General features: G+C 50.0%; 3 protein-coding genes across 3 annotated transcripts; 2 read left to right on the top strand and 1 right to left on the bottom strand.

Annotated features, from left to right (window-relative positions):
- Nucleotides 1-4850: 4850 nt before the first annotated feature.
- On the bottom strand, nucleotides 4851-7460 carry M406DRAFT_69295 (uncharacterized protein; the record flags this gene model as incomplete). The annotated part of the gene is made up of 5 exons (XM_040925247.1): nucleotides 4851-5535; nucleotides 5592-5933; nucleotides 6000-6457; nucleotides 6557-6602; nucleotides 6892-7460. 5 exons carry the CDS (start codon nucleotides 7458-7460, stop codon nucleotides 4851-4853), a joined length of 2100 nt encoding a protein of 699 aa, XP_040778092.1.
- Nucleotides 7461-7790: 330 nt separating this feature from the next.
- On the top strand, nucleotides 7791-8153 carry M406DRAFT_251946 (uncharacterized protein; the record flags this gene model as incomplete). Its single annotated transcript, XM_040916797.1, has 1 exon — nucleotides 7791-8153. A coding segment is annotated over one exon (363 nt), but the record flags the coding sequence as incomplete, so codon positions are not given.
- Nucleotides 8154-14158: 6005 nt separating this feature from the next.
- Nucleotides 14159-14663, top strand: M406DRAFT_69293 (uncharacterized protein; the record flags this gene model as incomplete). The annotated part of the gene is made up of 3 exons (XM_040925246.1): nucleotides 14159-14218; nucleotides 14300-14348; nucleotides 14443-14663. The coding sequence occupies 3 exons, from the start codon at nucleotides 14159-14161 to the stop codon at nucleotides 14661-14663; spliced, it is 330 nt and encodes a 109-aa protein (XP_040778090.1).
- Between the last annotated feature and the right edge of the window lie 259 nt (nucleotides 14664-14922).

Below are 14922 nucleotides of genomic sequence, written 5' to 3'. Positions count from 1 at the left end.
GATTCCGGTGCCCAGATGGACAGAATGACGAATATGTGAGCAGAGCTGATCTTTGCACAGTAGAAAGGGGGGGGGGGGTTCAATGGGACTGTATGATGGAGCCGTGATCCAGCAAACTTGAGGCAATGAGCAGGATCCAAATTAGATGCCCAAGATAATTACCGTGTTCTGGCAGAGAGTGATATGTTTATAATACCGGCTGACCGGAGTTAGGCGAAAGAAGGGTGACAACACCCCGGCTGACCTACTGCGTGGGGATACGCATGAACTATCAATTCAGTGGCTGGCTGTAAGAAGCTCGGTAAGTAGCGGAACGAGTCAGTCTGCCCACCACATTGAGGCTTGAAAGCCTCGTGCAATTGAAGTCCATGCCGACTACCTTTCTTTCTTCTTCCTCCTTCTCTTTTCCCAGAACTGCCTAGAGCTGACGTTCAGTCATGTCAGTTGCAACCAATAAGGCTATCTACGCGAAGCTGAGCTGCAGGGAGCTGGTAAGAGCTAAAAGATATATTGTCACGAAGCTGACGAATTTACTCACCTATTCGGGTAGATGAACAACACAAAAGTAACAACACTCCACTTCTCAGCCATGATGTACACCCACACTCTCACACAGGTGTGTTATGACCCACCCACATGCAGATCACGAAACAGCAAAGTGACAGCCTGGGTAGAGGATCGCCAGGTCTACGTTGCCGACCGGAATAGTCCACGCACATAGCAGGGAGTACCAACGATCTAACATTTTCATCGCTGCCGGACAGATGCAAGAGTATGCTGGAGGAGCTATACACATGGTCCGACCACTACTGTGGATAGAGGTCGACAGATGCCACGACATATCCGGAAATGTCTCGGATGAAAGGGCATCTCAAGGTCAGTGAGGCAATGGAGCTCGGTTTGCCCAGTGGAGAGGAGGCTGTCGCTGAAAACGGAAAAGGAAAGGAGGCCGCGAAAGACGGCCATGCAGAGCTGCGGGTAGTCTCCAGAAAAGCGCTCGAAGTTGAAGCGAAATAGGCAAAGGAATGATACTGAAATGGAAGGACTAGAAAAGCAACCACATCTCGTAGAAATGAGCCGACGGTAACCGGATCGCCGGCGAAGGAGAATTTACTTGAGACCGGTGGGGACAACTTGCCGTGGAAGACTCGCCAAAATCTATCATGTCGAGCTCGGCAATAATTATTTAAGGAGCAGAGCACTACTTTACACATATAAATACGATGCCGGGCATCGAATGGACCGCCAAGGCTGATAGCAGCTTGATATAAGAGATGTCTGAACACCAATACTACTCTTGAGCCTTTAGGAAAGCAGAGGTGATGATATTAATTCCAATCCCAGGAAATCAGACTAATTGACCTACCAGATATATCATCCTGTTGCACTGCTCTCATGCACTGGGAAGGGAAGAGAGTGACTAATTAGTAGCAAGGAGGATATCGATGCTGATAGTCACGCATAGCCTCCTCAGAAGTTAGGATTCCGCAGATCCTCGAAAAAGATCAGCGATTAATTCAGCAACATGCTCATCCTGTGTGTGGGCCAGTGACTCACGGCCCCTCCAGCCAGCCAACAGCCAGACCTGTTGATAGCCTCAGATAGCTGGCCTCGTGGTGTTTCTCTTCTTTTCTCTTTTCTCTTCAGCGCACTGCAATGCAATCCTTTTGCCCTCACACACATCCACTACAATAAGATAGCTCCGAGGCAAGAAAAAGAAGTCTCCCACCTAATACTGAATATACAAAAGACTTCTGATGCAATACTCAAATATCAGCTGCCGAAAAGGCTGCTGTAAAGAAACTCTCCAGACCATCATATACATTAAGTCTCAATCTTCACATCTGGCAGACCAGTCTTCATCAGAATTCACAATACTTTTGCGAAGTAGAAAATAGCTAGCATATAGCCGCTCCTCAAACTTGAAAGCACATCTTCCAGACTTGAGAAAGTATATTTAGAGGTAAAAGCGAGAGCTTGTTAAGAACCTGGGAGAAGCTTTAAAATGGGGCAGAAAGAACGCTGTCCCCTTTGTTCCGGACAAATATGATCTGATTCATTTCTTTAGGAGCGGGAAACCGATGAAGCAATGCATGTACATGCATGCTGAGTGATCTAGCACCCGAGTACCTCATATAGAGTGGAGAGCAGGACTGGACAGAGGGGTGCAGTAGAGGTGTAGTTAATCGTTGATACTCCTCCATCTTTAACCCGCTGAGCCTGTTGCAACTCCAGCAGGCATTCTTGAAGAATTGGAAGATCCGAGAAAGTATGGTAGGTCAACCAAAAAGCTCCTGGCACAGTGTTATTGTGAAAGGCCATGCAAGTACCAACCTCACCCTTCGCCTGATCAGATGCTCGCAACCCTGTTGTGTCACAATGCTGAATTCGATCTAGGAGAGCTGCCAAGCCTTGAAGATGGCTGTCTTGTTGAAAATATCGCTCATACCGTTCGGCGAGATATTCACAGGCTTCAAGGCTCCTCTTTGCTATCAACTTCCATGAAAACCAGGTCACCAGGAGGGGTACTTCTGGAAGGAATTTGCTGATCTATCGAACTAGTTTTCATGCATGAGACATGAGATATTGATGAAATGCTCAGCTACTGACTACCATGCCTCTTCGAATTTGGGATCTCGGAAAGGGTTCGCCGGGCCGTAATCACCTTCTGCGGTAGCAATTCTGACCTCATGGCGAACCCAATGGAACAACTTGATACTGTCCGATTGTTTCAGACTATGGACTGATTGCTCATGCACCGCAATAGACCTGCTCAGCATAGCGTTCAGTGTGCGAGGCCTGGTGAGTCACTGGCCCCACTATCGCCAGGCACCCTCTGTCTATAGCCTCAGTTAGCCAACTGCTTTTCCCCTCTCCGTTATTCTTTCTTCTTCCTTCTTTTCAGAAGCGCTCACAGTCATTCCTATATCCAGTCCCGGTCCAGGGACAAAGCCGGGCGTACAGCCTTGTGATTCGTAACGAAGTGTCTGGTCTCGCTTGTCGGGTCATGTCTCAAAACCTCAGTAGTGGCGGGAGTAGTACCCAGAGCTCCAGCAGTTGTTTTTGCTCCTATGGACGCGAATGCGAGGGTCCAGATTTGATGGTCGATTCATGGGATTAGGGATCGATCATTGATAATGTAGCATCGACCCCAGGGCAAGCGTAGAGTTTGGACTGGGGAATTGTGCTTTTCGCTCACTACCGGGTACCGTCAGTATACAGAATACACTATGCTTGCTTGGACTATGGCTCCTCGATGGTGTTGTTATGAAAAGATGCATGTGAATGCAGTGGAGGCTTCCCAAGCTGCCGTAAAGTCTGAGAGAGTTTCCAAGAGTGTACTTACTGCAGATAGAGAAACAACCTGTATCGTCTCAGTACAAGGCATAGAGCAGAATTCAAGAATGGAATGGAAATGCAGATCAACGGCAGCTCTTAGCGTTTTGAGTGCCTTGAAGGAGCCCCAGCAAGAGTATATTCAGGCTTGCAACAACGCATATTAAAACCGTATGTCAATGGGTGCCGCGTTAGAATTGGGGCCGAGATTGGGGGCCATGGCATATCTTCGGTAGGGCGGCGCGTTGAATGCTGAGCGGGCAACCATCTACTTGACAAGTACGAAGGGATGGGCTGGAGCTCGGAATTGTTCGCCATAGTAGGGCTCCAAGGCTACGTGAAGGCGTGCATGCGATCCGCGAGCCTCTTTTCGAAAGTTTGCATGTCTCTGGCCAGCTTACGGGGCAATTAACAAAGTATACCATGGTTTTCTACGTACATAGTACATCAATCTTGCATGAAGACAAAGGTGTGTGTGGCTATCATTCAACTGGGTTGGTGCAGCTTTGATAAAAGGCATGGCATTTCCGTTCAGCTCAGCCCCTGTGGTGTCTTAACATTGATCTCTGCTGGCACGAGTGCCCCCCTTTGCACTGCGTTTCGATTTCCCGGTCTTCTCGTCGCGCATAAACCATCGCCTTTCTGGCTGTGTTCAAATCTGTGTATTCAATCAAGGCGATGTCATCAGCCTATTTCCTCAATCGATTTCCCCCATACGACAGGAAGATTCCCGGCTTCAGGGCTTCGTTCATTATTTCTCTCAATCTCGTGTCACTGAGAATCTTCACAAGGCACGGGGGGCCAAGATGGCGGATACAAAACTGCTTACATGCTGCAGCATATATACACATGCATGCACCTGCATGCAGGGTAATCTAGGTGCAAGATATACTAACTGGCGGCCGGCTTATGCATCTGCATGTCAAAATCTGATATTTTCGGGCTCTGCCTGTTTCCTCCAGCCGTATCTCCTTCAGTTCCCACTGAAACACATCTTAGTTGGCGCCTCTTGCCTACCCCCAGCCTTCGGAACGAGGCCATCAGCGCCACCACAGCGAGGTTTCTCGGCCTCGTCCCTACGCATATTATCACGGTGCTCGAACATGTGCACATGCAGGCATATCGCCGCCCATTTACCTAAGATGGATTCGTCTATAATCGGATGTCTGGTGCACCTCACGGAAAACGTGACAAGGGGGTGGAACAGCTATGTACGAACAGTGTAGAGCTGAGGCCGTCTATGCAAGAAACTGCTATTGATAGGAACAGAGCTCCCTGGTATGTGCTCCGAGTACCAGGGTCGGTCGGTACACCTTACAAGCCCACTTTACCTGTTGCTGGGGGCTACGAATGATGGGCACCGTCGAAGTGCAGCCGACTTGACCGGGGGGGGGGGGGGGATATAGACCTGGACCCGGCTCTGACGACACCTGGACCAGGGCGAGGGCGTGCAGCTCAGTGAGGAGCGATTTGGATCGCGCTCATGCAGAACGTGACCAGCCAGATTGTCACTCTCAATCATTGCTGCTATCCGGCGACAAGCCTGTAACAGCAAGCCGCTGTTTCTTGCTTGGCTGCTCGTTGTCACCGCCGCTGTCCGCGTCCGTCGTAGTACATCGCCGTCTCTTGGAGGACCGACCGCGTTCCTCTTCTCCGGCGCCAACTTCCTGAAGGATCCAGCCGTGCTTCAGTAGCTCCGCAGCTTCTTGTAGGTCGTCTATCACCTCGGCCCCGCACATCCACCTGGGCCCGCCCACGTTACTAGGGGGCGGGGAGGGTGGGTGGGTGGTGTGGCCAGACGCGGGAGGGATATCTTGGGAGACGGATGTTTGACGAGTCGATGTTTCCTGGCCCGAAGCGTCGCGACTGTTGTCTATTGTTCCTTGCCCACTGGTAGACCCTGCGGGGGCATTTTGTTGCGGTGCTACCAAGGGTGCTTCGCGACGATCCAGCAGGGCGGTTGCATCGGGGATCCATGCGGCAATCATATTCTCGATACAACACATATCGTAATGGTACTGCAATGCCTCAGCGTCGGTATCGATGGCTGGCGGCAGATGGGCTTGTTGCCCGTTGTGTTCGGTAAGGATATCGTACTCGACGAAGGCGCGGACTCGGCGGGTCGACGGGTGGATCGAGACGAGTCGGGCTTCGAAGCACTTGTGCAGGTGACTGAGCAGAGGTAGCCCATTGGAGGACCTATGATATCTCTTAGACGGGCTGGGCAGCCTTGCCAGCCATTGCGCAGTACTTACATCCACGTCCGCCGCCACGCCATCTCTAGCCTCGGCCGGTCCTCGACACTGGGGCGTTCCTCGAGACCAGCACTATTCACAGCGTCGAGCGGGTAGACAGCCCAGTGGATCTGGGGAACAATATGCGCGGCTTCGATGCCCGTGCCGGGCAAGCCATCGACCCAGGATTTGCCCTTGCCGCTGATGGCGCAGACAGGGTTTGTTCCCAAGAGATTCGACCGAAAGGCGCCCATGAAACCACGCGCTGTCTCTGGTGTGATGATCGAGACCGGGATCTCTTCGTTCTCGATCTCGCTCGGGGTGGACGACGTGCTCGGATGCCGAGAACGCGAGGTGGAGGAGCTGTTTGGACGCTTCATAGCCCTCGCGTTCCGGAGCGGTGCCATGACAAGCTTGCCATTGGTTTACGGCTTGCTGATGGCAGCGTGGCGCGGATTGTATCGCCGTGTTGGTGGTAGGGGCTTATGGTAGCAGGGACTGGTGGGGCTGTGTGGCTGCCCGCTTGGAAGAGCGCAGCGGCTGCTGGAGTGGAAAAGGTAGGTGTATTGCATGACAATGGTCGGCCCGGGGAATGGCTCCATGTTGGCTTTGTCGAGGGCGATATGTATATGCATGTCCGTTGGTGTTGCGTCCACACGCCGCGGCAAAAGCACCGCCTGCCAGTCGTCGGTGTCGTTTGGCAGATTCGAGAAGACGATGCAGAGTTCGAGATCGCGGGCTACGTCGCCGATCGTGAGGAGGTTGTCGCGTTGGTAGATGCCGGCGGACGCGTCCTTGCCGATAAAGAACTTGACGTTCCATCCCCTCGACCGCTGTTCTCTGGTGATACCGGACATGGCGAGGAGGTTGGCGGACCCAGTGGCGGGCTATCCTACAATGTAGCTGGCTGAAGGACGGAGTTGGACCAGTGCACGGAAATCGACCAAGGAACGTAAGGCCGGATAGAACCGAAGTGGAAGTTCTACCAGGGTGAGCGAAGCAAGAGGAGCAGCATAACAGTGCTTTGGAAAGCTATTCAACATATAGAAAATTATATAATATATAAAAAAGATAAGGCAAACTCTAAATTCTCTATAGCCGCTATCACTTGTATAAAAATCTTCAACTTGGGATCCTCATAGTATAGTCTCTTTCAGAGCCCTCGGTCTTTCCGACCATTTCTACGACTATAGAAGCTGTGGCATAGGACTGCCAAGCAACGTGATATATCTCTCCGCCAGCATCCGCTGGCGCCACCACTTCTCGATGAAATATCTCTTGAAGCTTCTCCCCAGAATTAGCTCGCAAAGACCTTTCGCACCTCAACTCTGCATCGAGACTCTCCCAGCTTACTAACACCCACAAAGTGGAGGTTGGATTCTTGTTTGTATCCAGTGCCCATGCTGCCGTTCCAGCAATATATCCAGCTGCATCACCATCCGCCGCCTGAGCTAGACTCTGATCGTATAGGCTGAATGCTGTTTTCATCCCCAAGCGTTGGCTATCATTGAGGGAATCATAGATCAGCTTCCTCACAATCGTCGAGCCCAATGCATAGCCTCCGGGCACGACGTAAGGTTTCACGATGCTCTGGTGGAGGTCAACCACCTGAGGCAGGCTGGATAGCACACCAAGCAATGGGTCTAGGAGAGCGGCGAATTTCGTGTAATAGTTGCGGAGGAACTCGTGCGTGGCGCCGTCGCTTTGCCATTCGACGAGTAGGGTCACGTAGTCCAGCGCCTCGTGATGACGGCCCCAGCTAGAGCTGAACCAGTAGGGACAACTTGAGAGATAGCCCATGGCCCCCTTCCACTTCTCGCCATCCGTAGTGGCGGGCTTATCAAATTCAGAGTTGCTTTTGAGAATCAAGACTTGAAGAGTGATAGACATAGTGAATGCTCTAGTACTGGTGGTGAAAGGTGTGAAATTGGATTGATTCAATAAAGAGTAAGAGTACTAAAAGGATGCAAAGAGAATGAGGCAATACAGGGCAGCTGTTCAAGGTGTAGTCTCTGACAAGTATTTTATGCTCTGATGCTGAAGGTTGGTCCTGAGATTTGTTTGTTGGTTTGTCAGAAGCTAGGGCAGCATACAATGTGACTGTCGCAAAAGTTGGGAGGTCATTACAGTCAGCATTGGGAATTGGCATTGCGTTTCAAAAATAAAAATAAATATCTCACCACTGGAGCTTAGAGGCCTTGTTGCATTCGTGTGACTCAGGACCCTTCGGGGAGGGTCTACCGAATCGGCGCCGACGGTCGTATCGACATCCTTTTGCGAAACTGCCCTTCGCCAAATGGATTGGTCCTGGACGCTCTTCAGACCAGCCTATTTGTCGCCATGACCGGAGATAATAGCGTCTGGCTCGGACCTCTATATCCCGATGGTAGTGTGCAGCGCACTGGTCGTTTCTCAACCTATTTCGGTGTAGGTGGCCCTGACGGTATGACTACGGACAGCGAAGGCAACATCTTCGTCGCACACTCCACACTAGGCACCGTTTTTGTGCATCAAAAGGACGGAACCCTCATGATATGCATTACCACGGGACATATCGGATATGGAACAATCAATCTTTCGTGAGGTGATGATAAAAAGGTTCTATATATTGTGGAAAGCGAGAGCGGCTCTATTATGACTGTTGACTGGATTTGTGAAAGGCTTTGACTGAGCCTTCATTCACTGCGAAAAGATCGATCGAGCCTGCACAGCTAGAGCATCAGATTCAGAATATGCTTAGTCTTCTCTTTTGTACATTGGTATGAATTTACATTATATACCTAAACGCCAACCAGTACATTGATTAAATAAATTGGTTTATGTGCGTTAGATTCAGGCTTAACGTGAAATAGCTAGGTCAGGAGAGGAAAATGAGATCCTAAACTCTTTACTCTTTATTAATTTTCGCGGTGGGAGAAACTCGATCCTCACCCATTAGCTAGGGACAAATTTGATCTCTATTTATCATTGCCTGTTTCTCAGCAGCAAGCGATAATAATTACGAAGGAGAGAGGCAAGGAGGAGGAAGAAGAAGAAGAAGAAGAAGAAGAAGAAGAAAGAAGAGGAAGTCCAGGAGGCAGAAGGGATGTGCCTGCATGCAGGGTAATTCCGTTGCAAGACGTGCTGACGGCTGGTTAGAAAAAATTGCGATTGAAATTCAAGGAATGGTGCTTTTCAGTGGTAAGAATGCATCGATTGACGGCGATTGGAGCACGTTTCATACTAATTAGGAGCTGGTCGCTGCATTCTGAGCTGGCGTTATTGCTATGAAATCAATCATTGAAGAGTACTCGTACATCCCAGACGCCCCTCTCTCCTCTCTCTTATGATACGCTATCAGTCCAGCTTAAAGTAGAACTTGTTGCCTTGGAGCGACAAAACAAGAGTTGAAATGGAGCGCATCATAACAGTTTGCTAGGAAGCAAAGTTTGGGCCGCTCATAGTAGCATTTCGCTTTGTAAGCTGGAAGCGAGTGGCTAGAGTTTAGGCTATATAAGCTAAACTTTAAATTGATATATTGCCTCCGGGCATCCATGCTTGGCCGAGTCATACTGACGGTCAATCGAAAAGAAGCTTCTTTTTGTTGCCGGAGGCTCAAGTTCGAGTCGTATTAAAGCACTATTTTTGCTATCTTTTTTTCTTCTTTCTTTCTAAGAACTATGATCCAATTTTCTGTTGCTTATATGCTGCTTTAAAGTTTATGATCAGTGCTAGCTATTATTTTGCAGTCTCCCAAAGGCTGTCGCGAGCTTGAGAACGACATGCAGCAATTGAACCTCCCTGTACGGTCGGGACGCGCTTGCTTTCATTGCATTCTTCGAGAAGCAGTTGCGAGTTTGAGAATGGCGTGCAGCATTTGCACCTTCCTGTACAGTCGAGATGCGATGGCCAACTGGCAGTGCAACATGTTTCGCTTGGCAACCCGTCCAGAAACTCGCTCTTTCCAAATAGTATGATATGCGCCGTAAACGTAGACAACAGGCAAGTGCAATGCAGGTAGAGGCCCATGCGCAGTCTCTCCTTTATAGCTCTTTCGCCTCCCAGGTTAGTTCCCGTTTTCTCTTTACTTCTTTTTTTTTTCTTCCTGCTTCTGTTTGATTGGCCGTCTGCACTGGCTTGCTGGTGCGGTCGAGCTGATCTCTATTGCTGTTGCTAATCCTTGGTCTCAATTCGCTTGCGGGTTGTTTCCACTGGATTGGCCCAGGGGCAGTAATTGCTTCGGCTCGAACGAGTCGACGGTTGCTGTCCAAGTTGCAATTTTTTATCTCTAAGGTGGTCACTATGCTTCGTTATGATCGGCTTCCTGGCGCTCCTGGTCCTACACTGCCTCCAGGAGACCGAAATATTTGTTTTTTTCATCGAGCTCACGGACTTGCTCGTAACTCGAGGAAAGAAAGGCGTACTTTGCTCCATCAGCAAGTATCAAGTTTCAGATACTCATTAATGTTCCAAGTAGGAAGCATATCAACAGCTGCTCGAACTCAAAAGTTTTTGCCAGCATCCTAGGTAGCTACTAGCCTTATACGAAGTCGCTTGGATCAATACCATGACTATAATGCCTATTGGACGCTACTCATAGGCTGGCCCAATAAGTAGGCCCCCATCACGATATTTGATTGCACCGTCAGGCTACAACAGCGGGCAATACAAGCCTTGAATCTTGGCCGAAAGTATATAGCGTTGGATTGGGAAGTCCTCGGCTGCTTACGGCATGCGCAGTGAGCGCCTACTCCGTTGCCTCAATCTATGCCTTTATTCAATGACCAATTTGTCGTCGCCAGGCAGGTTGTTCTGGCGAAAAATATTCAAAATTTTGTCAGCGGGCTGAATGAAGGAAAAGGAGGAGTTCACGGAGTCCTCTATATCAGTGATATTTATAACTATAAGACTCGCGGCAGATGTGACGGATAATGTGTCATTTGTTTTGCCATGCGTTCGAGTGGCTTGTGATTGCGATGAGGAGTGCAAGACAGTAGGGTAGAATCAAAAGAAAACATATCAACCAACACAACCTGTTTGGGGCCCAACTTTCTACAAGAGCCAGGCACGAATGTCTCTGAGGGCTTATTGTGACTTGCAAAATGGGCAAGATGGGCCGATGGGTCTCATGATTTGATAAGGGCACTCATCAGAAAATCGGGTCAAGGGTGGGCAAAGCAGCTGAGCATCTTCACAAATGAATCAGTTTTGATAAGGAATTGGATACACAGGATTGCTGACGTGGAAGCGTAACTTACCTAGGTAGTGCTCCCGGCCGGAGTATGCGGTCTGAAATTGCTTTTCACACACCACAGGGAGCGTCTTAAACTTGTCAGACATATTCTCACCTTGTTCATGGTTCATCATGCTGAGAGTGGTTTGAGAGAGAATCTCATGCCTCGCAGCAGCTTTTACTAAGGCAGCAATCGTTTTTGTGTTGTATCATGTATTAGATGGCTCCAGTGATCTCTTTGCTTTTCTTCCTCTTTCCCTACTTACCCAGGTAGAAAAAGCACTTTAATGCTGTTGGCAATTTGTAGACGGATCCATTCTAGAAGCTTTCAAAGTGATTTGGATCAGGTGTTGAGATCTCAAATGGTATAAAGCTGAAAAGAAAGAGGCAGAAAAAAAAGAAGAAAAAAAGAAACACAACACATTGGGAATAATATGGGGCAAAATAATTCATTTGACAACAGGAAAAAAAAAACCAGGAAAAAGAAACCACCAAATACATGAACCAATCAATGTTTTAGACAAAATCGAAGACCTAGCCAGCAGGTGCTTCAACCCGTGTTACCCATACTGCAGGATCCATCTTCAATACAACACAGGGCATTGATGCCCTCTTCCAGCTCAAAATCTTCAGCGACGAACTCTGGTGCTACCACGGCCAAGTCATCCACAAGGGCATCTAAGAAATCGCAAACGAAATTGTCACTGTTGGAGGTGTGAAACGTCACCTCAGCGTTGATAAGTCCGTCGCGCCCCTCTTGGGCGCAGTCCTCCAAAACGGATCGTAGTACTCGGCAGTATGGAACCATGCTCCGTTGCACATCTCCATAGACTCTTGAATGGAATAAGCGTGGTCCCTACGGACAAACTCACCCAGGCCGACATATTCTAGAGCAGCCTGGGATAGATCGCGGAATGTAAGGCCGCGCTTCAGTTCATCGACCGTGTATTCAACTGTAAAGCAATTATTTCCAGACGCCGAGCTTGCACTATTCCGGATAGACGTTGCAATCGAATCGATCATGGCCTAAAGAATTTTCGAGTCATTATAGCTGCTTGTGGGGACCTGAACCTCGAGCGAGCCTGTCCCCAGCGACCCGTCAACAACATAATCGATCCCACGGATCGATGCCGACCCAGTCTCGTCGCATTGGGTGGCTGACTTGGTCTGAGAAGGTGTCGGGCAGAGGGAAACCAGAGCATCGGAGACGGATGTGTAGAGATCCTTGCCTGTCAGGATTCCGACGTGGACTGGCTTGCTGCCCATGATCATGGTGGCTGCTGCGAGTTGTTGAGTGCAGCCCGAGATGGTCTGGCAGTTGTCCCCATTGATGGCATACGGCGTGCAGATCTGACACATCTTGATATTCGTCGTGAGGCCGCTGAGATCATTGGTTTCCGTGGCAGATGGCCGTGTACTGTACTCACAGCTTTGCGAGTAGACGTCAGCGCTGACGAGGGAACTTTGAGCAAGGGGGCGGATATCGTGGTTTTTGCGTCTTCACAGACACAGAGGGCACTGGGCTCGCCCTCGCTTGGATCGGGTTCCTGCATCGAGCAGCGGAAGCCAGTGACCGCGGGGGCCGCTGAAGAAGACGACGTGTCTGTTGACGATAGGGTGGTTGGTTCCGTAGCGGTGGAGGTGCCGGTAAATTGAGAAAGGTAGGACAGGGTGATGGAGACAGCTGGGGACGTCGAAGGCAGCACCAGGGCAGAAGAGACAGGGCAAGCTACCGACGAGTAAGAAGTTGACGACGAGTTCGAAGTTGTTGACGAGACCGAAGATCCACTGTCAGAACGCCGCGCCTTGCTGTCACCCTGGATATGCATGACTCTTTGGGCTGGGTTGTCAAAACACCCCTCCTGAATCATGGCTTCGAGCTCTGGATCATCATACATTGAAGGGTCGTCCTGGTCCGGAGCCAGCTGCGCCAGAATGGCCGCACTTCTCTTTCCATAGTACCACACTCCAAGAGCGTCTGCCACGTCCATACAGGATGGATCCCGTTTCTCATTGGTAGAGCCGCAAAGATTGATCAGCCTTCCCGCCGTATCGGTGCCGCTGTACGTGTTGTAGATCCCGTTGTTCACCTGGGCCTTGTATGCGCGCTCATAATTGAAGTAGCAACCATTCTCGGCATACCAGTAGTCCTTGAGTGTCATCGATTTCACCTGACCCCACCACGCCGGCGCGACAGTAGACCCCTCGTTGTACATCTAGAGTTTGAGATCGCCCCTCGGGACTGTTGAGAAGAAGACAGTCTTACTCGTAAGATCCCACAGGGACGCCACGAGGCAAGTGCCTTGATCTGAGCGGGAATTCTTCTATCTTATGTCCCAATTCCAGTGTGCATTTGCAATTCCAATGAGTTGATTGAAATTGACAAGAGGGTTGTCGGTGCGGTCCGTATTGAAATACCATGTTAGTCGACCTGTGTTGGAACCCCAACTAATCATTTCCACGAGCTCGGACGTCACCAGCCCAGGGGCGGCGCAAACAAAAACATCGTAAAGACCGATGTAGAAGAGTAAATGGAAGAACCGCTTGACGCCGATCGCTATGATACTTCGGTGCAAGATAGTGATATAGGTGCTCAGTGATCTATATTGTTGGCTTTCTTGGCTTTCGCACATTCAACCGCCTTCATGTGGCATGACGATGCAACCCTTTTATGTGATTTTCTCGCCAACCATCCCCGCAGAATTCCATGGTGTTGGTCACAAATCCATGGCTTACGTTCTCTTGCGAGGGCCATCTGCGACAGACACGCTCTCGGTGCGCACCTAATTACGCAGGTAGCAGCCAACGACAGAACAGGCGGCGTGGCGTGGCCGTTGATGGCCTGCTGAACCGTCCTTGATCCTGCTCCGGAACCATCGCTATTGGAACCAAAGAGGCCAGTCCCGCTCGAGCTCAAAATAAACCAAACTGTTGCTCGAAGCTCTGAAGCCAGCATTTGCTACTTTCGGACGTGCAGAAAAGCCTTCAGCGGAAGTGCTACGCTTCTTGTCAAGAGAGCCCTTAACAATGTTGAAATTGCTAGATAAAGTTGGGAGCAGGTCTCACCTGTAAGTACTCTGGAACGAAATCGTGTTTCCCTCCAGCGTCTTAGTCAGAAGTATCCCTAGCAGCTGGCTCGTCCATAAGCACACACGCGCCGCGCGCCTCTGGTCATCAAAGGACTTTTACTCCTTCGCCTCCCAGCTTGTAAGACCAAAAACATCAAGCACGTAACGACAAGAGAGCGGGTCGATCACGATCTTACCTCGTACGCCTGCGAGGCGCCAAAAAAAAAAAAAAAAGACGGATCGGCAGAACTCGATGCCACCTGGGGAGTATCTCTCTCTGTTCTCGTCAACTTCAGCGCTCAGACACCATGAATATCCTCGAGCTTCCTCGCGATATCCGGCAGCGGATATACAACGCAGCCAGCCTGGTAAGCAGCACAGACATCGACATCCTGTCCCAGAGAATCTCTTTCAACATACTGGATGAATACACTGTCACACACGTCTAGAAAAACAAGACATTCACCAACTTGGGATCCGTTTTCGTCCTATTTCAATGTATCGCGCGCCATCGGTGCCGAGGCATCCTGCCTTTTCTTTTCGTCCAACAGGTTCATCATCCGACCAAACGAGCATGAATATGACCGCACAGTAAGCGTACTGCGCGCCCTGCGGTCCCTCGCATCTTCAGCTCACGGGCAGCTGCGCTCCGTGGTCGTCCACCTGAATCGGTCGTGGAGGGGGCTCGACATGGAAAGAAAGCTCGAGCGGGGATTCATGGGCCAAGACTACGACAGCGAAAAGGCCGGCAAGGGCAGGGTGAAGCTGGCAGAGTGGAAATGGGACCTGGCGATGGGTGACATTCAGACGTAGGTCCCACGTCGTCGCGCACGCGTCGCAGTCTAGAGTGGCCTGTGGCAAATGAAAGCTAGTTCAATACTCATGAGACGGAAGGGGGAATACTTTGAAGTGGAGTCTTTTGATGAGAGAAGGTACATCAAAAACCCTTGCAAGGTACTTGGTTGGCATCTTGACCCCTCTTAAGAATTCTCTGTTTCCCGTTTCCAATTTCCTCTTCTCTGCCCTCACTCTATGATGATGTCGAAAAACAGGAAACAAGAGATAGAAGAAC

Source organism: Cryphonectria parasitica, assembly GCF_011745365.1.
Source record: "Cryphonectria parasitica EP155 unplaced genomic scaffold M406scaffold_3, whole genome shotgun sequence".
Classification (NCBI taxonomy): Eukaryota; Fungi; Ascomycota; class Sordariomycetes; order Diaporthales; family Cryphonectriaceae; genus Cryphonectria; species Cryphonectria parasitica.
This window is presented reverse-complemented; position numbering and strand designations above follow the sequence as displayed.